The 27,473-nt window shown below is 41.3% G+C and overlaps 1 protein-coding gene across 1 annotated transcript in view; it reads right to left on the bottom strand.

The window, feature by feature from the left end:
• The window catches only part of LOC131185258 (uncharacterized), a 30,688-nt gene that overhangs the window by 1,467 nt on the left and 1,748 nt on the right, over window positions 1–27,473 (bottom strand). Inside the window, exons 3-14 of the mRNA XM_058157677.1 lie at window positions 26,788–26,910; window positions 26,141–26,197; window positions 22,349–22,468; window positions 19,166–19,279; window positions 17,042–17,152; window positions 10,639–10,723; window positions 9,975–10,222; window positions 8,724–8,846; window positions 8,474–8,530; window positions 6,601–6,720; window positions 3,829–3,942; window positions 1,075–1,205 (exon numbers count right to left, since the gene is read on the bottom strand). Of these exons, the coding sequence (XP_058013660.1) occupies window positions 1,098–1,205; window positions 3,829–3,942; window positions 6,601–6,720; window positions 8,474–8,530; window positions 8,724–8,846; window positions 9,975–10,222; window positions 10,639–10,723; window positions 17,042–17,152; window positions 19,166–19,279; window positions 22,349–22,468; window positions 26,141–26,197; window positions 26,788–26,910 (1,380 nt within the window). The 3' untranslated portion in view covers window positions 1,075–1,097. The remainder of the gene's footprint in view (window positions 1–1,074; window positions 1,206–3,828; window positions 3,943–6,600; window positions 6,721–8,473; window positions 8,531–8,723; window positions 8,847–9,974; window positions 10,223–10,638; window positions 10,724–17,041; window positions 17,153–19,165; window positions 19,280–22,348; window positions 22,469–26,140; window positions 26,198–26,787; window positions 26,911–27,473) is intronic.

Here is a 27,473-nt window from a genome sequence, read left to right on the forward strand (position 1 = left end):
TCCAAGAATACCTGAATCAGCCCTGCAGGCTCAGGAGCTGAAGTCCACAAGTTGCAAAGAGATCATAGTTGCCCCCTCCCAAATATACCCTCCCTATAAGTATGAATGGTTTTGATTTTGAAATTGCATGTTTACACAACTGTAAACTCTTCAAGAATACAGCTAATGGATGTGTTTACAGCTGCCCCTGTTGGAGATGGGATGATAGTCAAAAAAACAAAAAATGGCAATTTGCATGGAACCTTTTTTTCCCCATCAGCCTAAGTGCCCTAACAATATGGAATACTGCAGTTATACGTAAACTTCTGTTTTGGGATCACAGTCATTATGCAACCACTATTACAGGTAGTTCTCAACTTACAACTGGTCATTTAGTGATCATTCAAAGTTACAACAGACTTGGAAAAACTCATGTCCAATCCTCACAGGTAGCAGCCTCCCCAGGGTCATGTAATCAAAACTCAAGATGCTTGGTAACCAGCATGTATGTATCACAGCATACCAGGGTGGGTGATTACTATTTGTGGCCTTCCCAGCTGGATTTTAAAAAATCAAATATGGGAAGCCAGATTCACTTAAGGACCACATGAGTCACTGAACAAGTAGAATAATTCACTTAACAACAATGGCAAAAAAAGTTCATGAACCAGGCACAATTCCCTTAACTGCCTCGCTTAGCAATGGATCTTCTGGTCCAAATTGCAGTCGTAAGTCAAGAACTACCTGTATTGTATCAATTACATGTTTTAATTTTAGTAGCTGTTTTTCTTTTCTGAAGCATCAGATCTATTTAATCCCATATTTGTCATAAAAAACAAACATCATCCAGAGTATAAACAAGAGAATAATAAACAGCCTCCATCATCCACTGCAGGGAGTGCACTTCCTCATGAATATGCTGATGAATTCTTGTTTCTAGGGAAGTGTTACAACTATTAAATAAAATCAAAAACTTTTACATTTGCCACCATTTAATTTGGTGTTTAAAGACTCTAATAAACAAGCAAGCTAGAAAAAATAAAGTAATATGAAACGCATTGCTTCTCCTGAAATCTCTTTTGCAACACTTCTCACATTTCCTTCCTGGTGTTCTTGTTTTACTGAGATTTGGTAACCGCATTGTCGTAAGTCAGTGGAGGAGGATTTGGTTCAGCTGTGACTTCTCCACCTCTGATGACTTGGTAAGGCACAAAAACCATGGTTGGCTGCAACAGAAAACAAAAAATATTCAGGGATGCATCTGTTACTCTAAGTAGGAGAAACAGATTTTCCAGTTGTGTGTTTTTAACTGTGATGCTAGCAGTCTCACAAACAGGCTGAAATCCTTGATAGCTCATAATCCAGATAGAGAAATCTTTAAACCTATAAATAATAGTTTATAGTATACTATTTATTTATACTAAATAAATAGATTTAGTTTATACTAAAGTAACTTTTCCTGATCAAATCTGCCAAGTTTATGCCCACATTCAGAGAACAATGTCTGCTCAGCATCTCCCACCTACCAAGAGGTGTGACAGGAAGCTCCTCCCACCCCCACCCCAGTCAGTGTTCCCTGTGTGGAATAGACGCCCTTTGGAAATAAAGATGGTACCAACTGAGATTGTCCTCTGGAAACTGCTAATGTCCTGGCTTCTCCTGAGGACCTTTGGAGACTGATTTTATTTTGTGCGTTAGTTTTTATTGCAGTTATATATATATATATATATTTAATTTACATTTATATCCCGCCCTTCTCCGAAGACTCAGGACGGTTTACACTATGTTAGCAATAGTCTTCATTCTATTTGTATATTTATATACAAAGTCAACTTATTGCCCCCAACAATCTGGGTCCTCATTTTACCTACCTTATAAAGGATGGAAGGCTGAGTCAACCTTGGGCCTGGTGGGACTAGAACCTGCAATAATTGCAGGCTGCTGCTGTTAATAACAGACTGCATTAGCAGCCTGAGCCACAGAGGCCCAATATATATTGGTTATATTTTATGTTTCTGTATTCGTATTGTTCTACACCTTGTAGATTCCAACTTAATTGAGGAACATAAAGAAACAAATAATATTCTCGTGATTTATTCACAAAAGCTATCAGATTATTAACTTATTTTAACAATTTCAAGGCCCAAAGGAGACGCATTTCCCTCCCGAGGAGGTTATTTTTTGATTTCTGAAATGGCTTCAAATGACAGTGCTGTGAACTGATACAGGTATTGATAAAGAAAAATATTTGTAGCTCAGGGTTGAAATGTCAGACCTGGAAGCCATAATTTTCCTTTGTGCCTTCAGGCTCCAGGCCTTCCACAATCCTACCATGGGAAGTTGGGAGGGGGGGATAGCATAGAGGGAAGTAAGTTGTAGCCATAATAAAATTCTTCGTAGAAAGTCAAGGCCAAGGTGCCCAGCAGTTACGCCAAGAAGAAGAGGAGGATATCTTTTGTTACAGACTGGATATGATTGGAGATGTGGTGGACATGTGGGTGATGTGGGCAAGGTCTTGAACTTTCTTTTGGGTGAGGAAAACCTGGAAACTCTCAGATTCGGGTTTCCCCAGATGTGCCAATATGACACCTTTATTTATTTATTTATTTATTTATTTATTTATTTATTAAATTTTTATACTTTATAACTTTAATAAAAGTTAGCTTTGAGGGACATCAAGTCTCGGAGTTTGATTTTGTTGAGGGTGTTACTTGGAACCCTGACATGAAATAAGGGGACCTTGATTGAAATAAGGAGACCTTGAGCTTGGTTGTTGTTGTTGTTTTGCTGATGTTTTATTACCCAAATAATAAAACTGATGATGTTACCTAGTTTGAGTAATGAAACATCTGCAAGAAAACAACCAAGCTAGAGAGCACCATGGACCCCAAGACAGGTATCTCTATATGCTGATGAAGCTGCTTGCAATATTTTTAGAGTTCTTCTGTTTTATCAGGTCCAATCATATTCACCCCCTTCAGTCTTTGTTCTGTCCCATCTTCTCCCTCTCAAATTAATCTAAAGCATTTCGGAAAGGTTGAGAGTATGTTTGTTATCGGTACAAAAGGAAGCCAATTGTCATTTCTGCAGAACAAGGGACAGGCGTGGCTTTCTGACTCACCACAAAACTTGCCAATGCAGAATGTTGGTACATGGTTGGTTATTCAATTGTTTCCAACTGATTTTTTCAAAGGCCTTTGTAGTGCTGACAGAACCCTTTTATTATTACATCTATATTTGGAGATCTTAGCATATGATAGTCATATATTCAGCTTTTTTTTCTGAGAATTAAAAATAATGTTATTTTTTTAAAAAATGAAAAAGACCTTTTTTAAAAAAATGTGAGAGAAAATGTGATCAAGTGACAGATACTTTAAATAAATGTAGTCACACTACTAAAGTAACAATATTTAGAACCGAGCTCTCAGAAATGAAGACACCAACTTCTGCATCACTGAATTATAAAGAGACCACACAAACTGTGTTGTATTCATGACATTCACTCTCTAGCAAAACAGAAACTGGGGAAAAATTGCATCACCTAATTATCCATATGCAGAAGCAAATAATCACAGGGTGTTGGATCACAATTCAAACCTCTCCTAAATATAAAGGTTACTGGGTAACTATTAACCTTGCCTTATACATTGTAAGCTGCCCTGAGTCTTCGGAGAAGGGCGGGATATAAATGTAAATTAAAAAAAAAAACCTTCAGGGTAATAGCAAAGAAACAATCAAAAGGTCATGTTGGGTGGAGTGCAAATATAAAGAAGGAAAAATGGATAATCTGCTTTACATTCTTTAACAATGAGAACTGCTAAAGCTATTATCGAAGTATCAAATAGTTACCTGGGCATCACTACAGCAAGTTGCCTGGCAGCCGAAATGAGCCAGTGAAACAGCGATGCAGAATTCCAGCAGACTGAACAAGAACAGCACAATGGAGAGGCCATAACTGACACTCTGCAGAATAGGAAGACATGTGGAAAGACAGTTGTAATTTGCTGAGAAATTAATGCAATGGTATGTATTTTATTTTATTGAATGTGCTACACCATTAAAAGGGACTCCCAGCTGCTTCCTTGAGAAACACAGGGAGGAACAACTGTATTGGGAAAGACAAGAGACACTGTACAGGTAACCCTCGACTTAGAACCACAATTGGGACCAGAATTTCCATTATTAATCAAGGTGGTTGTTAACTGAGTCATGAGTAATTTTACCTTTTCTGCCACTGTTGTTAAACAAATCGCTGCAGTTAAGAGAATCATACGGTTGTTAAGTGAATCGAGCTTCCCCACCGCCACGGTCTTTGATGATGAGAAGCTGGCTGGGAAAGTCGCAAAGGGGATCCTGCAACTGTCCTCAATAATTTGCTAGCTGCCAAGCTCCCAAATTTTGATCATGTGACTGGGGGGACGCTGCAGTGGCCATGCATGTGAGGAGCGGTCATAGCTTTGAGTGCCACTGAAACTTTGAATGGTCGCTAAATGAATAGTTGTTCATTCAATTAAAGACTGCCCTTACAACCTGTGCGATATGAGAAAACAGCATCAGCGAACATTATTAACATTTCTTATGTTTTGCAGCATTTTGAAGGAACATTCCAGATATCACTGAGAATCAAATGAGGATCAGCCTTATTTCAGATCAACACATAAAAGTTAAATTGTTGCGCAGGAGCAGGTATTTCACCTGAGCCTTGTTTCTTCTTTATGCACCACAAAATGCTATTCATGTAGGATGAAGCAGAGAAGAACAAATCCAACACTCAGTTTAAATCATTAGATTTGCCGATGCGGAAATTCTGAGCTCTCCTAACTAAACCAGCTAAAGGATATTGTTCATGCTAGAAGGTGGAAATAATGTTAGCAGAAGAAAGTCAGCTTGGAACCTTTGTAATAATGTGGAAGCTGGAGGCCCTGGTTCAGACCATGGCGAGGACATCCCATAGTATTCTGGGATTACCTCCCAGCTGTGAAGGCCATAGTATGATGTACATTACTTTATCATTCTTATTCTTATTTAGAGTCCCTACCAGTGGTGAAATCCAATTTTTTTTACTACCAGTTCTGTGGGCATAGCTTGGTGGCTGTGGCATGGGAAGGATACTGCAAAGTCCCCATTCTCTCTCCATTCCTGGGGGAAGGATATTGCAAAATCTCCATTCCCACCCTATTCTGGGGCCAGCCAGAGGTGGTATTTGCTGGTTCTCTGAACTGCTCAAAATTTCAGTTACCGGTTCTCCAGAACCTGTCAGAACCTGCTGGATTTCACCCCTGGTCCCTACCCACCAAAAAAACCGCAAAACAAAACAAAAACAAAAACTGGAGAAGAAAGAAGAAATCTACAAAGTCCTACACACTTTTTACCTCGATGACCAGAAGATTGCTTGCCTTTATTTAACATATGTGTGTGTGTGTGTGTGTGCGTGTGTGCGTGTCAGCTCCGGGTCCGAGGTCCTATCATGTGTTCCTGGTGTGTGTCAGCCTGCTTTGTGTGGGGATTGGAGGGGGGCACAGCAGCTAGTGGTGTCAGCATGGTCTGGCTTCTGGATGGTGGTTGTGTTTCGTCTGTGGGATGGGTTTGGGTTTGAATCTGGTGAGGATGATTGGTGGTGGCGTTGTGTGTTGTCCTGGGTCCAGGGTCAATTTTTGTGGCTGGGACTCGTTTGTTGACTAAGGCTGGTTTCCAGATGTCTGGTAGGCGGGAGGTGTCGTCCCGTTTGTTCATATTGTGGGGGTGTTTCTCTATTTCAATGGCTTCCATAATTATTCTCTTGTTATAGTGTTCAGTTTTGGAGATTAACCAACACCAACACCAATCATCCTCACCAGATTCAAACCCAAACCCATCCCGATCCCCACACAAAGCAGGCTGACACACACCAGGAACACATTACAGGACCTCGGACCCGGAGCCAAACCAGGGCCCAGGATGCTGCATCACGGCCATCTGCTCAAGGCATCACATCACAGAACTTCAGAAGCCGCAACACCAAAGCTCAGGAACAAAAGACCAGGACCACACCCACACAGGATGCTACAAAACAGCCGACCAATCTGCAAACACCCACTCCATCTACTAATGAGGATGCAACCACAGAGCCAACCAACCCGCTCACAGCAACACTCCCCACCTCGACCAATCTGCAAACACCCACTCCATCTACCAATCAAGATGCAACCACACAGCCAACCAACCTGCTCACAGCAACACTCCCCCCTTCCCACCAGTATTTATAGAGAGATGGCAGCTCCGACCACTCTTTGCTCAAGAATCATGAAGCCGAAGACACCAGCCTGAAGATGATGAGTGAGACCTTGTTGAAACGTCGCCAAGATACTCTCAACCTTACACGGGAAAAGACCCGAAAATGCCAAGACCTACATACCTATACCCGTGAAAACCTACGTGTGTGTGTGTGTGTGTGTGTGTGTGTACACACACACACACACATATATGTCAAATGAAATAGAACACATGCCTTTGGGACTGAGACTTATTCAAGGAAAGATTTCAAGCAAAAGCCAAATGGTCAGGGATAGCTCAGCTGCATATATAATCACCTTCCGGATTCTGCACGTGAAGCTAAAATTTAGAAGAGATTGGTTTACTTACGATTATAACTGTAGGGTTATATAGAGGATAAGCATTGATGATCAAATCACAAATATAGAGCATGCTACCAGTTAATGCCATTATAGCACTTGTGATGTTCAGTCCTACACTAGATTTCACCTGAAACAGCAATACACCAGAAGGAGAGAAATTACAATTATAGTGTCAGCATAAGTCTTATTAAATACAAAGCACAAAAATAATTAGCCCCAAATGTGTTAAAAATAGTGACAGAATTCAATCTGTATGTGTGTTTAATGACACATAACCAGTCAATGGTGAAACCAGAAAATATCCACTAAAATCATAGATATCAAACAGCAGCAACAGAGTTTTTCACAGTGGAAAAGCAACTGCCACAATTCCTTTGAGGGCTTTTCTAACACTGTCAAATTCCTTCTTTCTGTTTCTGGATGTCAGCCTCCATTGAAGGCCAGGTGGTTAATAGTGACAGGAAAATCGGTAAGGATTATTCACCGTTAACATTTTGGTTAAAGAAATGACACACTGTTTGTTCTAGGACACAACGCAAGTCTTATAGTTTTTTGCTTGCAGGAAGGTCCTGAAATGGCTCATGTAGCTATGCCATTCTTCTGATCTTAGATCGTAGGTTGCCAGGATGGGTGCGGGTTGGTTTGCCATTCTGGCCAGCTGATGGATGGTCATTCCCCTCAATAAGATGGCTGTGGCTTGCCACGTGGAGCTGGTCAGTTACCTTGTCCTTCCTGAGATCCCACCTTCGTCGCCAGTGTTAGAGACGAGCAGTAGCTTTCAGCACTTTATTCAGCAGCAGGCAGAATATGAACAGCTCAGCAGCAGCTGACTCCGGCTCTTTATAGAGTGCCAGCATGCAAGCCAGCCACTGACAGCGCTTTAAATTTCCCACCCGGTGAAACAACCAATCAGTGGCATGCATGCAAATATCACTATGTACCTCCGTACATAACAAATATTAAATGCTCTTTCAGCAATACAACATTACAGAGAGGCTACCAGAGAGATGGGAATGGAGAAACCATTGGACCCAATAGTAAGAGTACTGAAAATTTAAAAATTGCTCTTTTCAGTTCTCCCGTTTAAGGAATGTAGTATTTTTCTATCAAGATGGCCATTTTTCTTCTCTTGAATCCACACTGTGTTCCTTTACAAGACAAAAACATTTCTATGTTCCATGAACCCACTTTAAATCAAAGTGGCAGTAGAGAAAGCAAGGCCTTTCCAGGAGGGCTACTATCAGCTCTCTCTTTGATTCCCAGGAAGATTCCCACACTTGTTCCATACTTTTACTCCTAACATGCTGAGCTGCTTCCTAATGTTCCTTTTATGTAGAAACACTTTTGAAACAGGAACCTCCATCAAGATGAAGGAAGGGGAGGAAAAGGAAGAGGAGGAGGAGGCAGCATGTTGGAGGTCTGGTTCAAGACTAGAGAAATCAAGAAGACACCCCTTTGCTCAGGACTAGCACCATTACTATCAGCAACTAAGGAAGCTCTGGTAGAACAAGCCCCCACATCATGGTCATTGACTCTCTCAGGCTTCTCTCATTTTTGTCATGGAACTGATAGGACCGGCAGTGTTGCACATCAGGAAGGGAACTTGGCAAGTTACAAAATGGGGACCAGGGGAGGCTCAAATTCTGGATGGTTGAATAGTCTCTACTGTTGACATAGAACTTTCAATGGAAGCAGGACTTGGAAGCAAAAGTTGATCAAAGAATGAAGACGGGTTGTGGGGCACTTTTGAGTTTGCTTTTCTTTCCTAAATGTTGATTTAAAACTGAAGAGTATCTGAAGAGAACTGACACAGTAAAAGGTCCTGAGTGCTTACAAAGAAACAGCATAAAAGAAATTCAAATGCTACACAGGTTTCTCACCAAACCACAATTTGAACTGTTCGTAGCTGCTACACAAAGTGATCCAGAAGAAATAAACTATGAAAAAAGAAAAAGAAAAAATAAATGATTGTAGTCCACTGGAAATAAAAGGGAAAATTATTAGAAAGATCTGGCACTCATGAGAAATATGAGAAGCCAGATAGGTTCCAATGCAAACAGGACTTCTATAAGTATCCCTTAGTCATTACTACCATGGTGCATGACTCAACAAAAATGTGCACATACTTACAAATATCCCTTCCCAAAAGGGGTAACCTCCAATTGCAGACAAGGGAAGATAGTAACGAGAAAATAGATGAAGTGAGACAGCCCCAAAGCCAATGTGAATCAGACCAATCATGATTTGGACAGCCTACAGAAGGAAAACACACAAAATAAGACAACTTCATTCACTGAATCTGAGAAAGAGAAATATGCTAATTTGTTAGCAACCCAGAAAAGGCATCACTTTCTATCCATCTCTGAAAGGCTTTTAAAGCTTCCAGTGCAGTTGTTGACCTAAGGCCTGGTTTCCTATGGTGAAAAACTCAAATGGGAGAAGGGACAGTTTGAGACACTGTTGTCACTATGTACCAGGCATTTACTCCAAGTTATGATCCAGATTCTGGAGTGATCTACAGTGGCACCACTCTTGTCAGGAAGAAGGACTGTAAGAATATCAAGATGGGCCTTGGAGAGAGGAATGTCACATCTCTCACTACATACTCCTTGACAGGAACTTAAGCAGAGTCATAAGCACAAAGAGACTTCGACCAGCTTGGGCTGCAGCCAATCTATGGCCAGGTTCTTCTGGAGAAATGCCCAACAGTTGCACTTCCCAGAGGGAAGGGAGAAAAAAAAAACTTCATATTGGAGTCAGAATTTTTGTAGAAAGACAAAAGAAACTACCAGGAATAAAAGAGGTTTCTGGAGTATATTCCAGAACCAGACAACAGCCAGACTAACTTCCCTAACTTCAACATGGAGCTCACAGGTCTTTATGTAGCCAATAAAATCTTAATTTATTTATTTATTTATTTAATCATATTTTTATACCGCCCTATCTCCCAAGGGACTCAGGGCGGTTTACAGCCAAGTAAAACATAAATATAAATACAAGTTAAAACCCCAATTTAAAAAACTTATTCAATACGGCCGAATATTAAAACCACAATAAAATAGTAAACTTATTATTTACTTAATAGTAAACCCCATTAAAACCAAATTTAAAATTTAAAATTCTAGTCCAGTCCTGCGCAGATAAATAGATGTGTCTTAAGCTTGCGGCGAAAGGTTCGAAGGTCAGGAAGTTGGCGAAGTCCTGGGGGAAGTTCGTTCCAGAGGGTGGGAGCCCCCACAGAAAAGGCCCTTCCCCTGGGCGTCGCCTGGCTGACGGCACCCTGAGGAGTCCCTCCCTGTGAGAGCGTACGGGTCGGTGGGAGGCAATCGGTGGCAGTAGACGGTCCCGTAAGTAATGGACAACAAAGTAACGCATGCGTACCCCAAGCACTTTGGGCTCAGCATTGAAGAATCTCTCCAAAGGTCCCTTTTGTGGGACTTGCTGAGGAGCATTGATGGAAATTCCAAGTTGCTGAACTCCATACTGAAGATATGGAGTTGCTCCAGATGCCTGAAGAGCAACCGTGAGCAATCCAGGGGCCATTTGGATTATGTTTGCTCCATTTGAGGGGATGACAACTATGGTTCCACTGGCCATTCTTGCTGGAAGTGTTGCCACAGTTAAATTACCTGCAAACAAACAAGTGAGGAAAAGTTAATGTCTTAACATCAAGGAGGCAAATTCTGGTGCTTCTCATTAATCTCACTTTGTGAGATAATATTTGTCTGTAGTAAAACTGAAGAAGGTTGCCAGAAGGCTTCAGGGAGCAGGGTAGTAAAAACATACAACTTTCTCAGGGATAAAAATCTTTACTTTCCCAACAGTTCAGGCAGAACCAAAGAAGTTTCTTGCCTGAGAAGCAAAACATTTTGAAGGGAAAAAACCCAAAAAACTCCAGTTTCCTTTTGAAAAGCACCTTTGGGACAACCAAGACCTAAAGGATTGAGAATCTCCATAGATATCAGGAAGAAAAGGCTAATCAGAACATGAAGAACATACATATTAAATTTTTCAACACAAAATGGTTCTTTTTTTTTTTGTTTACATTTATATCCTGCCCTTCTCCGAAGACTCAGGGCGGCTTGCAGTGTATAAGGCAATAGTCTCATTCTATTTGTATATTTTTTACAAAGTCAACTTATTGCCCCCCCCCCAACAATCTGGGTCCTCATTTTACCTACCTTATAAAGGATGAAAGGCTGAGTCAACCTTGGGCGGGGCTTGAACCTGCAGTAATTGCAGGCTACTGTGTTCTAATAACAGGCTCTAACAGCCTGAGCTATTACCGCTCTTTCTCATCTTAACACCACCTCAGATCCATGTAGCTAAATAGCATTTTTCATTTGGGCAAGGTTTTACCGATTTGGACAGAACAAGTTACTGGGAAGGACACAAGAACAGGGATCTGTATCCCACCTTTGCTTCATTAATGTGGGGAGGTTTCTCATCAGAACACAACTGGACCACCAGACTGAGTTTTCTGACAAAACTCCTGACAAACCCAGAAAGCAGGGAAGTGATTCAATAAAGTCCTAACTGCCATCGACACCTAATAACGCTCCGGATTTTTAAAACTCTGACCCAATGGCCCGAATTAATCCCACCAGTTAGGATTTATACAGATCTTAAGAGGAAGCTTCTTCCTTCTTGAGCAGTATTAATTGGACATCAACGTTAAAATCGATCCATCCACCCACCGTTGAACGGTGAACTTGAAATGTTGAATCTTTGTAAGTTTACACGGCGCCTTTGCGCGTATTGGGCACTTCCAGCATGGCAAGATTGATTGTCCGCTAATTCTCCCCTGAAATCCACCCATCTAGAAGACCTGCGGTGGCTGCGTGGCTAAGAAGGCCGCGGGTGGATAGCTGCAGGGGAGAACTGGCAGGCACGGGATGGTCCACATATTAATTCCATATTAATTTTTTGAAAAGTAATAAGAAACTACTCACGGCAACTTCTCAAGACTAAGTACACGAAGCCCCAGGAAAAAGGGAAGTAACTTAACGAGAACAAGTGGGGGGGCGGGCTTCCCCCGACTACTAAAAGGGGGGGATTTATCATAGCTTAATCAAGGACTCCAGAAAAAAACTTCTTTCTTGCCCCTTTAATTGTAGCAATAAATAAAAGTTTGGGACCAGGAACGTTCTGCTTCTTCAGAAATCAGAGGAAAATTATCCAAGTTTATAAAATCCTGTTATTCCCAGACTAAAACGAAGCACTAAAATCAAACTCATCCTTCGACCGTCTCTTTCGCGTCTCTCTTTCTTCAAAGGACGCAAGTCCCGCGCTTGGAGGGGCTCATTTTCAACCCCTCGGAGACTTCCACAATCTTTGCAGGAATCGCCAGAAATAAAAAGGGGACGCGGATTGCGATCACAGCCTCCCCATTCCCCACCTCACCCCCTAGCTTTTTAAGTAGCCCTCTTCCAGCGGAGGATTTTGTTTTCCCTCTCCTTTCCCTCCACTGGCGTTTTCTGTCGCTTTCGAGTTGCTCTTTTTAGCGCTTGTACAGGCAAAGCCGCACCCGCGTGAAGGGGAGGCTGGAGGGACTCGATCGCAGCCTCCGATTGCGCTCCTTGCGAAACTCTCCCTGGAAGCCTCAGAGGCCGCTGAAACATCTGGGCCGCATCGTCTACCCAATAAGCAGATGGCAAAGGGAAATCCTCTCCGCGTATTGGCAAACTTAGGATGGGTAAATCTATTATGTTTCCTTTTGCACTTAAACTGAGCATTTGCTTTTTGGTTGATTCTTCCCTACTATACATTTCCTCACTGTTGGAGAGACCCCCCTCCCACTCTTCTTTCACTATGTATGTTGCACGGGAGCACCCTCTAGAGTCCTGATCCTCCTTGCCGTTTTTTTCTTGGCTGTTCTACGAACGTCTATGGGGGTGTGTGACGGCTTCTGACCTCCCTCCCCCTCCATAAACTACGCTATTCCCAGATTTCATCTTTTTAAAAAGCAGTTTGCCGTTATCTCTTCTAGATGCCAAGATAATTTCCCTATATTATGATATTAGCTTTTCAGTCTTTAGTTCAATTCCTAGCAATTCATTTCAAGGGGAAATTAGACAGGTGTTTCAATCAATAGGATGATAATCAGCTGTGAGTGTGGCAGGGCTGTGGTAAGGGAAGTTGGAAAACATGATTTCCACATTGAATCAGAGAAAGCCAATGGTAGCTGCCCTCAGTTATGGCCTGGAAATGTGAGGGAGGCTGTATCATGCAGAAGTCCTTAAAGAATGGTTTCAAGAAGTCTTTGAGGCAAAGCCGGGAAGCTGTGTGGATACGCTCCTTCTCTCCTTAAGCAATCTTCTTGTGCTCAGAGTGAGGTAAAGTGTCTTCCAGCACTCAAGCTACAGGCAGTCCTCATTTAACAAGGGTTCAAGGTTACACCAGTGACGGAAAAACAACCAAGCCTCACATTTACGACCTTTAAGGGTCAGTAAAGCAAAGGAAAGCTGAAGAACATAAATAGAGTCATGGTTTCACTTAGAAACCACTTTGCTTAATGATTGACAATTCTAAGTGTGGCTGCCAAACAAAGACTCTCTTATGTGATAGACTATCTCAATAAGTATAGTTTTAGTAGATGCTCTTTATGTTGCTGTCTATGGAGTCGATAGAGTTAAATCAAGCAAGATATTTGAACTTTATTTAGCAAATTTCTCTGGTGCTCAGAAGATTCATCCTGCACCCTTATATAAACTGCTCCGTAGTTTGCACTGGCTTCCTGTGGTCTTTCGGGTGCGCTTCAAGATCCTGGTTACCACCTTTAAAGCGCTCCATGGCTTAGGACCCGGGTACTTACGAGACCGCCTGCTGTTACCGTATGCCTCCCATCGACCCGTACGCTCTCACAGAGAGGGCCTTCTCAGGGTGCCGTCCGCCAAACAATGTCGGCTGGCGGCTCCCAGGGGTAGGGCCTTCTCTGTGGGAGCACCGACGCTCTGGAACGAACTCCCCCCTGGCTTACGTCAAGTTCCTGATCTTCGGACCTTCCGTCGTGAGCTAAAAACATACTTATTTACTCAAGCAGGACTGGCATAAATAGTTGATTTTAATTTGGGGTTTTAGAGATTTTAAATATTTGTAAATTTTTAAATTTTTTAATTATCGGCCATTTATTAATAGTTTCTTTTAATTTCTTTTAATTGTATATACTCTGTATTTTATTTCGGCTGTACACCGCCCTGAGTCCTTCGGGAGAAGGGCGGTATAAAAATCTAATAAAATAAATAAATAAAAATAAAATAAGGGGAAAAAACTATCCAAATATTTTGGCATAGAAGCAAAGCACCAAGTTGTATCTGTGATACAAGCCTCATATCCTAGGACCAAAGCTTTAGAAAATCTTACAGGAAGCCTCAAGTATCAGTTTTTGTCTTCTTCCAATCCCCCATCTTCTTCCATCTTCTTCCATTTGCTTTATTGTGGTATGGGGTGGGGTAGCACTGGTTAAGATATAGTTTATTACCCCTATCCCTATTCAAGCACATTGAGAAATCAACAGAAATCATCCTCTCGGAAATTGTCATCCACAGAGATCCTTCACAGGATCTTTTAGAAAACATAAACGCCCCAGAAGTGGTCTTGAATCTGTTTGCCTTTCTTAATTTAAATCTGGGAAAGCTGAGATGAAAGAGAATAAGAAGTCTGGCTCCAAGGGTTGGTTTGTCCAAAGAAAAGGGGTTGGGACTCCAGTAGGATTAGGAATAGAACAAAACGGCACAGAATAGAACAACAGAACAGAATAGAATTTTTATTGGCCAAGTGTGATTGGACACACAAGGAATTTGTCTCCAGTGCATAAGCTCTCAGTGTACATACAAGCAAGAAGTGATAAATCATTATCACAATTATAAAATACATTCTTTATAAATCATAAGATACAACACTCAGTGTTAGTCATAGGATACTAAATAAGCAATCAACACAAATCATACTAGGATACTAAATAAAACAATGTCATTAATATAATTAATATCAGATACAATATATAAAATAAAATACCCTTTCGTATGTCTGTGTGAGGTGCCAGGCTGCAATCAGCTGCAGAAGCGGCCACGCTTGTTGGAGGCGGTCAGAGCAGCTGCTGTGAGTCAGCTATATGGGTGGATGGGACGGCCTGCTGAGACCCTTCAATAAATCGGTGAAGGGCGCATGGGGCAGCTCACCCCTCTGCCTCATACTGGTACAGTACTGGTACTGGTACTGGTGGAGAATTAAAATGTCCCCCGAAAATATGGCCTTGCGTTTATTTCAGAGGTCAAAAGAAAATAAGACCAGGTCTTGGGGAAACATGCTCTGTTGTCTAGTTTTGTAAGAGGTAGCAGAATAGGAGGATTTCTCCTAAAATCTACTATCGTTTCTACAATTTTGAATCTGTTCAGTTCAAGATTGTTCTAGCTAATTGTTCAGAAGTAAGAGTGACATCATTTCAACTGAGCTAGATTACATTCAGGATACTGCCTATCAACTTAAACCCCAAAAACTGTGCAAATGTACATTTTGTACACCTGTAAAATCATTGCAGGAGTCAAATTTTTCACCACGTAATTATGGACAAGGAAGCAACGAATCTTCTCTACATCCCAATTGAGTCTCTTGGGGCATATACAGTACCAGGGATGGGCAACTCTGGCACCTTTAGGAACTGTAGATGTCAACTCCAAGAATACCTGAATCAGCCCTGCAGGCTCAGGAGCTGAAGTCCACATGTTGCAAAGAGATCATAGTTGCCCCCCCGCCCCCGCCCCCCTGATATACCTTCCCCAAAAGTACGAATGGCTTTGATTTTGGAATTGCTCAGTTTACACAACTGTAAACTCTTCAAGAATACAGCCAATGGATGTGTTTACAGCTTCCCCTGTTGGAGATGGGATGATAGTCAAAAGAACAAAAAATGGCAATTTGCATGGAATCTTTGTTTTTCATCAGCTTAAGTGCCCTAACAATATGAAATACTATAGTTATATGCAAACTTCTTCTGTTTTGGGATCACAGTGATTATGCAACCACTATTACAGGTAGTTCTCAACTTACAACTTGTCATTGAGTGACCATTCAAAGTTACAACAGACTTGAAAAAATGGGACTCATGACCAATCCTCACAGTAGCAGCCTCCCCATGGTCATCGGATCAAAACCAGAGGTGAAATGCTACCAGTTCAGGCCGGTTCTCCCAAACCAGTAGTAAAAAATGCTACTGGTATGCCAAACCAGTAATAAAAATGTAAAAAAAAAATTCTGATGATCAGCTGAGTGACGCATGATCTTCAAAAAAAAATTTAAAAACTTTTTTAGCATTGTTTTACTTCCAGTTCTCTGGAACCAATAGTTAAAAATGCTTTAAAAACTAAAAAAAAAAAAAAAGAGGCTCCAACGATCACAGCTGTGCCGTACAATCATCGGAGCCTTTTTTTACCTTTTTAAAGCATTTTTTTACTACCTATTCACCCGAACTGGTAGTAAAAAAATGCTTTTAAAAGGTAAAAAAAGGTCTCAGATGATCACAGCTGTGCTGGGTGATTGTCGGAGCCTTTTAAAAACTTTTTTAAAGCATTACTACTATTTGCCCAAACCGGTAGTAAAAAATTCTTTTAAAAAGTTTTTTAAAAGGTTATCTACGCTGTTCTACTTAACTACCCAAGCCTCCTTTTGGCACGGATTGCACATGCGTGCCCGCAGCTCACATTTGCTGTGTATTTTGCATCACGCATTTGCCATGTGGCGCACATGCGTGGCCAGCGAACTGGTAGTAAACCAGTTCAGATTTCACCACTGATCAAAACTCAAGATACTTGTCAACCAGCATGTATATATGACAGTATGCCAGTCTTGGTGATTACTATTTGTCATCTTCCCAGCTGGATTGGAAAAAAAGTCAAATGTGGGAAACCAGATTCACTTAAGGACCATGTGAGTCACTGAACAAGCAGAATCATTCACTTAAGAACAGTGCCAAAAAAGGTCCTAAATCTGGCACAATTCCCTTAACTGCCTCGCTTAGCAATGGATCTTCTGGTCCAAATTGCAATCGTAAGTCAAGAACTTCCTGTATTGTATCAATTATATGTTCTAATTTTAGTAGCTTTTTCTTTTCTGTAGCATCAGATCTCCTATTTAATTCCACATTTGTCATAAAAAACAAACATCATCCAGAGTATAAACAAGAGAGTAATAAACAGCCTCCATCATCTACTGCAGGGAGTGTACTTCCTCATGAATATGCTGATGAATTCTTGTTTCTAGGGAAGTGTTATAACTATTAAGTAAAATCAAAGAACTTTTACATTTGCTACCATTTAATTTGGTGTTTAAAGACTGTAATTGAAAATTAAACAAGCAAGCTGGACAAAATAAAGTAATATGAAATGCATTGCTTCTCCTGAAATCTCTGTTGCTAACAATTCTCACATTTTCTTCCTGGTGTTCTTGTTTTATTGAGATTTGGTAACCACGTTGTCGTAAGTTGGTGGTGGAGGAAGAGAATTTGGTTCAGCTGCAATTTCTCCACCTCCGACGACTTGGTAAGGCACACAAACCATGGTTGGCTGTAACAGAAAAGAATAGTTAATACAAAAAATATTCAGGGATGTATCTGTTACTCTAGGTAGGAGGAACAGATTCTCCAGTTTTTAACTGTGATGCTGGCAGTAGCACCAGCACGTTGAAATCCTTGATAGTTCTAAATCTTATAGATTCCAGCTTAATTGAGGAACATAAAGAAATAAATAATATTCTCGTGATTTATTCACAAAAGCTATCAGATTATTAACTTATTTTAACAATTTCAAGGCCCGAAGAAGATGCATTTCCCTCCAGGGGAGGTTAATTTTTTGGTTTCTATAATGGGTTCAATTGGCAGTTGCTGTGAACTGATACAAGTAGCAAGAAAAATATTTGTAGGTCAGGGTTTAAATAAGGGGATCTTGATTGAAATAAGGGGACCCTGAGCTTGGTTGTTTTTTTGCATATGTTTTATTACCCAACTAATAAAACTGACGATGTTACCGAGTTTGAGTAATGAAACATCTGCAAGAAAACAACCAAGCTAGAGAGCACCATGGACCCCAAGACAGGTATCTCTGAATGCTGATTTAGCTGCTTGCAATACAGTAGTGGCCAAAATTGTGGAAACCTTTTGGGAGAAGTGTATTTTCTAAAACTAGCTAATAACACCACTTTTTTTTTTAGTAGTACCATATAATTATATATCAGTGAAAAGATAATTTAATCAAGAATGTAATGCAATAACTTTTATGAAGGATTTGCTATTAGAATAGCAGTTACAGTATAAAGAAGAAAAGTGAAACACATAGAAAAAACACATACAAAAAATATCACCATAGAAAAAACAAGATATACAAAAATTATCACGTCAGTTAATACTTAGTTGGATAACCTTTAGCCTGAATTATGGCCTTACAATGTCTTCCCATGGAGTGAACCAAGTCTTTTAGTTTTGCAGCTGTTATAATGTGAAACCAGGATTGAATGATTGTTTCCATTAACTGGGTTTTATTGCTGGGTCGCTTCTGACTAAGTTTCTTTAGTCGGCTCCATAGATATTTAATTGGGTTAAGGTCTGGGCTATTCCCAGGCCATTCCAGCAGTGGAATAGGATTATCTTGAAACTCCCCCCAAAAGTGGTGTTATTAGCCATCAAACCTCAAAAACACACTTTTCCCAAAAGGTTTCCACAATGGTGGCCACTACTGAATTTTTAGAGTTCTTCTGTTTTATCAGGTCCAATCATATTCAACCCCTTCAGTCTTTGTTCTGTCCCATTTTCTCCCTGTCAAATTAATCTAAAACATTTCTGAAAGGTTGAGAGCACATTTGTTATTGGTACAAAAGGAAGCCAATTGTCATTTCTGCAGAACAAGGGACAGACATGGCTTTCTGACCCACCACAAAACTTGCCAATGCAGAATGTTGGTACGTGGTTGGTAATTCAATTGTTTCCAACTGATTTTTTCAAAGGCCTTTGTAGAGCTGACAGAACACCTTTATTATTACATCTATATTTGGAGACCTTAGGCAGCATATGGTAGTCATGTGTTCAGCTGCTTGAGATTTAAAAATAATGTTATTTTTTTAAAAAAATGGTAGCATTGTGGGGAAATGTGATCAAGTAACAGATACTTTAAATCAATGTACTCACACTACTAAAGTAACAATATTTAGAACTGAGCTCTCAAAAATGGAGACATCAACTTCTGCATCACTGAATTATAAAGAGACGACACAAACTGTGTTGTATTCATGACACTCATTCTCTAGCAAAACAGAAGCTGGGGAAAAATTGCCTCACATAATTATTCATATGCAGAAGCAAATAAAATCACAGGACGTTGGATCACAATTGAAACCCCTCCTAGTTATAAAGGTTACTGGATAAGCCAAGTAGCCAATCTCACCTATTGTTCTGGGTAATAGCAAAGAAACAAGCAAAAGGTCAGATTAGGTGGAGTGCAAATATAAAGCAGAAAAATGGATAATCTACTTTACGTTCTTTAACAATGAGAACTGCTAAAGATATTATCGAAGTATCAAATAGTTACCTGGGCACCACTAGAGCAAGTTGCCTGGCAGCCGAAATGAGCCAGTGAAACAGTGATGCAGAATTCCAGCAGGCTGAACAAGAACAGCAAAACGGAGACACCATAGCCGACACTCTGTAGAGTAGGAAGACAAGTTGAAATATAGTTGTAAACTGGGAAATTAATGTAATGTATCTATTTTATTTTATTTAATGAGTTACAGTCCCACAATTAAAAGGGACTCCCATCTGCTCCCTTGGGAAATAATGGGAGGACAAATTGCATTGGGAAAAACAGAGACTGTACAGGTAACCCTCGACTTATAACCACAATTGGTTATATTTTCAGTGGACAGATTTTCCACTGCTAAACAAAGCGATTGTTAACTGAGTCATGAGTAATTTTACCTTTTCTGCCACTGTTGTTAAACAAATCGCTGCAGTTAAGAGAATAATATGGTTGTTAAGTGAATCCAGCTTCCCCACCCCCGCTGTCTTTGCTGATCAGAAGCTGGCTGGGAAAGTCGCAAAGGGGATCCTGCAACTGTCCTCAATAATTTGCTCGTGTGACTGTGAGGATGCTGCAACAGTCGTAAATGCGAGGAGTGGTCATAGCTTTGAGTGCCACTGAAACTTTGAATGGTCACTAAATGAATAGTTGTTCATTCAGTTAAAGACTGCCTGTACAGCCTTTGTGATATGAGAAAACCGCACTAGGGAACATTATTAGCATCTCTCATGTTTTGCAGCATTCTAAAGGGAAATTCCAGATATCACTGAGAATCTAATGGGGATCAGCCTTATTTCAGATCAACAGATAAAAGTTAAATCATTGCACAGTAGCAGGTATTACACCTGAGCCTTGTTTCTTCTTTATGCACCACAAAATGCTGTTCATGTAGGATGAAGCAGAGAAGAACAATCCAACGCTCAGTCTAAATCAGGGGTGTCAAACTCAAGTCCCGGGGCCCGGATCCAGCCTGCGGGATGCTTAGATCTAGCTCACGGGACTGCCCTGGAAACAGCAAAGGACCTGCCTGCAGTGCCTCTCCCAGAAAAATGGAGCTCACAAGAGCTGTGTAAGGCCCTCCTGAGGTCCGTTTTTGCTGGCAGAGGGTTGCAGGCCATAGCAGCCAAAAATGGACCTATGGAGCCCATTTTCACTGAGTGCTCAGGCTACCAGAGGTGCCCCTGACATAAGTGACACACCCTGGCCATAGGCACCCCAGCTCAGGAGTGAAATCTAAAAATTTTCCTTACCGGTTCTGGGGTGTGGCTTAACTGGTGGATGTGGCTTAACTGATGGGCGTGGCTTGGTGGTCAAATGACTGGGTGGGCGTGGCCAATAACAATAAATAATAGAAATAATAAACAAAGTATAAAAAACAATAAGAGGTATCAAAAACCAACTTTCACACTTTACACACACACAACACAACACAACTCACACACAATGTAAAAGCAGCTGCACTTCACAGTTCACACAGCCACAAAAAGCTCAAAAACCAACTTTCACACTTTAAACACACACAACTCACACACACACACACACACAAAATGCCACATACAGCTTTCTGAGATTTTGTGTGTTTGTGTAGTTAGAGTGAAACACTACAGAAACATACCAAATCTCAGAAAGCTGCACAAATATTTTATTTTATTTTATTTTTTTATTATTTTATTTTATTTTATTTTATTTTATTTTATTTTATTTATTTTATTTTATTTTATTTTATTTTATTTTAGACTTCAAATCCCAGAGTTCCTCAGCCAGCAAAGCAGGAAGTCAAAGAAAGCTTTTTTTTTCTTCAGTAGCTGAAGAAAGCATGGCATTGCCAGCCCGAAAGAGCAGTAATTATAGGTAAGTGAGGAGGGAGAATTGGCTGGGCATGAGTGGGGGCTCTTGTAAGTGGGGGCTGTTAAAAAGTGAGTTTAAAAGCCTATGAGGAGCAGGAAACTCCTCTGGGATTGCCAGAGGAGGCTTTTAAAACCTCGGGGTTTTTTCTTGATTTTTTTTCCCCTTCGGCTGAAGAGGGTTTTTTTTAAAAAAAAAAAACTTTTAAAAGGTTTTGATGATCTCTGCTCAGCCCCGCGATCATCAGAGGGTTTTTTTTTACTTTTCAAGGCATGTTTCGGCTGAAGAAAAACCTTTAAAAGTAAAAAAAAACATCTGCTGATGGTGCGGCTCAGCAGAGGCAGGAGGCGGGGCCAGGGATTTTTGCTACTGGTCCTTTGAACCAGCAGCCGCCATCACTACCTAATCGGGTGAGCCGGTGCGAACTGGGAGCATTTCACCCCTGCCCCAGCTCCCCGAGGTCAAACACAACACTGATGTAGCCCTCAATGAATTCGAGTTTGACACCCCTGGTCAAAATCATTAGTTTTACCGATGCAGAAATTCTCAGCTCTAGTAACAAAACTGGCTAAAGTTCATGCTAGACAGTGGGCATAGTGTTAGCAAAAAAAAGTCAGATTGGAGTCCTTGGAGGAATGTGGAAGTTGGAGGCCCTAGGTCAGACAATGGCAAGGACATCCCATAGTACTGTCAAAAGTTACCTCCCAGCTGTGTAGATCATACTATGATGTACGTTACTTTATCATTTTTATTCTTATGTTCTAAGGATATTTAACCCATAATCTTTCTAAGGATATTTAACCCATAATCTTTCCTAATTCTAGGCTCTTTGGCATTCTGCTGGCCAGGTACCCAGTGATCCCTTTAGCTTTGCATGTCAGTGAAAGATGCTTTCTTTTGCTTACCTCCAATTCCTCTGCTTCTTTATTTAAAGGGACATGTTCCCCATAACAAGGTGTTCAGGTTATGATGACCCAAACACAGTAGAACATTTTGGGTGTATGTTCTCCTGAATTACCCCAAGAGTCACAAGGAACAGAACCCACAGCAGACTAATTCATTCTGCATCTGTCCACACTTCAGAACTTGCCTAAATTTCAGTTTTCTAAAACTGGGTGGCAAATGCAAAGAAGGGATGAGGATGTGGGGGTGCAGGAAAACCTGGCATCGATTTCAACATGTGCAGCTGTATTATATTCCATATAGAATTGTCAAACACTCTTGTTTTGTGTGAGTATTGAAGCCCTACTGTAAAACTACCAAATGTTTACAGGGACATAATCAAACAATATGTCACATTTACCATTAAAAAAAAATTATCCATATATAAGAACAGATCGGTTTACTTACGTTTATAACTGTAGTGTTAGATACAGAAGGTCTGTTGGTGATCATCTCACACAGGTACAGGATGATACCAGTTAATGCCATTATAGCACTTGTGATGTTCATTCCTACACTGGATTTCACCTGAAACAGCAATACACCAGAAGGAGAGAAATTACAATTACAGTGTCAGCGTAAGTCTTATTAAATACAAAGCATAAAAATAATTAGCCCCAAATATAAAACAGTGACAGAATTCAATCTATGTGCGTGTTTAATGACACATTACCAGTCAGTGGTGGAACCAGACAACATTCTCTAAGATCATAGGAATCAAACAGCAGCAATAACAAGGTTTTCCACAGTGGAAAGGCAAATGCCGCAATTCATTTGAAGACTTTTCTAACACTGTCAAGGTTAGGTTTTGGGTTGGAATGGAAGAGATGCAAGGTGATCTTCAGTAAAGCTCTTTATTCAATACAAGAAACAACCAGCAAAAGGTCCAGCTGACTGCACTCCTTTTATAGGGAGCTGTCAGCCAGGCAACCAATCAATTTAAAGAAATTCCCCCGCTTAAACAGCGGACCAGAGTGAAGACTTCAGCTCTTGGTTTCAGTAACTAATTACAATATGAAACACCTCTCCCTACCAAGTCTCTGTGGTTCAGACTGCTAAGACAGTCTGCTATTAACAGCAGCTGCTTGCAATTACTGCAGGTTCAAGCCCCACTAGGCCCAAGGTTGACTCAGCCTTCCATCCTTTATAAGGTAGGTAAAATAGGACCCAGATTGTTGGGGGCAATAAGTTGACTTTGTATATAATATACAAATGGATGAAGACTATTGCTTGACATAGTGTAAGCCGCCCTGAGTCTTCGGAGAAGGGCGGGATATAAATGCAAATAAAAAAAAAAAGTCAGGACATTATTCTTTGTAACAAATGTAATCTGCGCAGTTCATTTGGAGCAGCGCTTTGACCAAGCAGGTCAACTGCTGCTGCTGCTGCTCCTGGATTGCCCCATGACCTCATCAAGAACTTGGTCTCTGGCATCTCCGGCACAGATGGAACTGGTTCCATAGGGACTTCACGCTGACTGGCTCCCGGTTCTCCAAGTACCCGTGTCATGTCTTTGTCTTGGTTTGTTGTTGGCTCCAATCTTGGTGGAGCCTCAAAGTCTTTGCATGTGTCTGGTGGAGAGTTGGTTTTGGGCGGAGTCCTTTCCAGCTGGCAGTAGACAGAGGTGCTGAAACGGCCACGCAGTTGGTTGATATGCTGATGCCAGATGCGGCCGTCCTCTAGCTTTATTCTGTATGACTGCGGTCCAGTGACTACAATTAGGCTAGGAATCCAGAGGGCACCCCTGGCATAGTTGTGTGTGTAGACTCCGTTTCCCACAGCAAATGACTGGAGTTGGCTGGCTGAATCAGGGGATGCCCCTGGAGAATATTCTGGGTGTAGCCGGTCTAAGTCAGTTCTTAGGTGGCAACCCATTAATAGTTCGACTGGACTCCGGGTAGTTGTGGCACTGGGTATGACATGCTGGACTAACAAATATTTGGCAATTCGAGCTTGCCAATCCCCAGGGCCCATTTGAGCAAGTGTTTCTTTGGCTGATTGCACCATTCTCTCTACCTGTCCATTACTCGCCAGATGGAACGGTGCAACCAGGGCATGGCAGATGCCATGACTTGCCAGGAATGTCTCAAACTGGTTGGCCGTGAATTATGGTCTGTTGTCAGACACCAGGATATCTGGAAGTCTGTGGGTCATGAACAGTTTCAATAACACCCTGATGATGCCATCTGAGATTGTTGATGGCATCAAAACCACCTCCAACAATTTGGAATATGCATCGATGACGACCATAAATGTCTAGCCCTGGAATGGTCCCGCAAAATCGATGTGGACCCTTGACCAGGTGACCTGGGTATCTCCCACTCTCATGCGGGAGCAGAGGGGGGCCCTGGTCTCATCATCTGGCATGGTTTTCAGGAAGCGACCCATTCTGCAATGGCCTTATCCATGTTGGGCCACCAGACATAACTCCGGGTGAGGGATTTCATTCTGACAATGCCTGGGTGACCCCAGGTTGGGTCACCCCAATGGGTCACCCCAATGAAGCTGTTGAAGTGCTGTCCCGGTGCGTGGAAGCCGTATGGGTCTGGATGGGGAGAAACAGGCTCAAGCTTAATCCCTCCAAGATGGAGTGGCTGTGGATGCCGGCACCCCAATTCAGTCAGCTGAAGCCGCGGCTGACTGTTGGAGGCGAGTTATTGGCCCCAAGGATAGGGTGCGCAACTTAGGTGTCCTCCTGGATGATGGGTTATTTGATTTTTGTATTGCCACTGTCGATTGGCTCAACATCTCTGCAACTTGGGCTTTGTCGAGCGCCATCTGTAGATTGAGGTTCGCCTTAGCAAGGAGACGCCGTTGCAATTTGATGTCCCTTACACCGCAGACTAGTCTGTCCAATAAAGCATTGTCCAAATCTCTAAATACTCAGTATAATGCAGCTTTCTGAAGGGTAGTCACATATTGATTAATTTGCCATCTCCTTGGTTTTGATGATGAAATGCTTGTCGGCAGGCAATTCTCGACATTTTGAGTGTGTAGTGCATTCTCTCTCTCTTTTTTTTTTATTTGAATTTATATCCCGCCCTTCTCCAAAGACTCAGGGCGGCTTACATTGTGTTAAGCAATAGTCTCATCCATTTGTATATTATATACAAAGTCAACTTTTATTGCCCCCAACAATCTGGGTCCTCATTTTACCTACCTTATAAAGGATGGAAGGCTGAGTCAACCTTGGGCCTGGTGGGACTTGAACTTGCAGTAATTGCAAGCAGCTGTGATAATAACAGACTGCATTAGTCTGTTGAGCCTATTCTGCAGCGTGTCCCATGGTACCGTTTGAACAGCCGCTGGAGTGAGGAGAAATCTGGCCATCTCATAACAATGTTAATGTTAAATGCTCTTTTAGCTATACAACATTACAGAGAGGCTACTAGAGAGATGGGGCTGGAGAAACCCTTGGAGCAAGTAGTGAGAATTTTGAACATTTAAAAATTGCTCTGTATTTAGTTCTCCCCTGTCAGGAATGTAGACAAGACAAAAACATTTCTATGCTACCATGAACACACTTTAAATCAAGGAGAAATAGGGAAGAGAAAGCAAATTCTGTGCAGGAGGGCTACCATCAGCTCTGTCTTTCCTTTAATTCCCAGAAGGATTCCCACACTTGTTCCATACTTTTACTCCTAATACACTGGCTTCTTTCTAATGTTGCTTTCATATAGGAATACTTCTGAAACTGGACCCTCTGTTAAGGAGTAGGAGAAGGAATCATGTTGGAGGTCTGGTTCAAGACTAGAGCATGCAAGAAGACACTCTTTTGCTCAGGACTAGCACCATTATTAGTGGCAACGAAGGAAGCTCTGGTAGAACAAGCCCCCACATTATGGTCATTGACTCTCTCAGGCTTCTCCCGTTTTTGTCACGGAACTGATAGGACCTGCAGGTTGCACATCAGGAAGGGAACTTGGCAAGAAGCCCATCGCAAAATGGGGACCAGGGAAGGCTCAAATTCTGGATGGTTGAACATTCTCTATTGTTGATATAAAACTTTCAATGGAAGCAGGACTTAGAAGCAAAAGTTGATCAAAGAAGGAAGTGGGTGTGGGTTTTGAGTTTGTTTTTCTTTCCCAAATGTTGATTTAAGACTGAGCAGTATCTGAAGAGAATTGACACAATAAAAGGTCCTGAGTGCTTACAAGGAAACTGCATAAAAGAAATTCAAATGCTACACAGGTTTCTCACCAAACCACGATTTTGACGGTTTGCAGCTGCTACACAAAGTGATCCAGAAGAAATAAACTATGGAAAACAAAAAAGAAAAACAAATGATTGTAGTCCACTGGAAATAAAAGGGGAAAATTATCAGAAAATGACCTAAGCGTAGTACATAAAATCATCTGCCACAATGTCCTACCTGTCAATGACTACTTCAGCTTCAATCACAATACACGAGCAAATAATAGATACAAACTCAAGGTAAACCGCTCCAAACTCGATTGCAAAAAATATGACTTCAGTAACAGAGTGGTCAATACCTGGAATGCACTACCTGACTCTGTGGTTTCTTCCCCAAACCCCCAAAACTTTAACCTGAGACTGTCTACTGTTGACCTCACTCCATTCCTAAGAGGTCTGTAAGGGGCGTGCATAAGACACCAGTGTGCCTATCGTCATTGTCCTAGGTCCTTTTTACTCTTACTCTTTTCATGTATCTTATATGTTATCTTATATATGCTTGACAAATAAAAATAAATAAAAGAAAAAGAAAGAAAGAAAATCCGGCACCCATGAGAAGCCAGATAGGTTCCAATGCAAACAGGACTTCTATAAGTATCCCTTAGTCATTACTACCATGGTGCATGACTCAACAAAAATGTGCACATACTTACAAATATCCCTCCCCAAAAGGGGTAACCTCCAATTGCAGACAAGGAAAAATAGTAAGAAGGAAAGAGATAAAGCGAGATAGCTCCAAAGGCAATATGGATCAGTCCAATCAATATTTGGATAGCCTGCGGAAGGAAAACACACAAAATAACACAACTTCATTCACTGAATCTGAGAAAGAGAAATATGCTAAACTCAAATGGGAGAAGGGACATCTTGGGACACTGTTGTCACTATGTACCAGGCATTTACTCCAAATTATGATCCAGATTCTAGAGTGATCTACAGTGGCACCACCATTGTTAGGAAGAAGGACTATAAGAATATCAAGATGGGCCTTGGAAAGAGGAATGTCACTTCTCTCACTACAGACTCCTTGACAGGAACTTAAGCAGAGTCATAAGCACAAAGAGACTTCAACCACCCTGGGCTGCAGCCAATCTATGACCAGGTTCTTCTGGAGAAATGCCCAACAGTTGCACTTCCCAGAGGGAAGGGAGAAAAAAAAACTTCATATCAGAGTCAGAATTTCTGTAGAAAGACAAAAAGAAACTACCAGGAATAAAAGAGGTTTCTGGAGTATATTCCAGAACCAGACAATAGCCAAACTAACTTCCCTAACTTCAACATGGAGCTCACAGGTCTTTACTTAGCCAGTAAAATCTTAATGGACAACAAAGTAACGCAT

Source organism: Ahaetulla prasina, chromosome 1 (assembly GCF_028640845.1).
Source record: "Ahaetulla prasina isolate Xishuangbanna chromosome 1, ASM2864084v1, whole genome shotgun sequence".
NCBI classification, from domain to species: domain Eukaryota; kingdom Metazoa; phylum Chordata; class Lepidosauria; order Squamata; family Colubridae; genus Ahaetulla; species Ahaetulla prasina.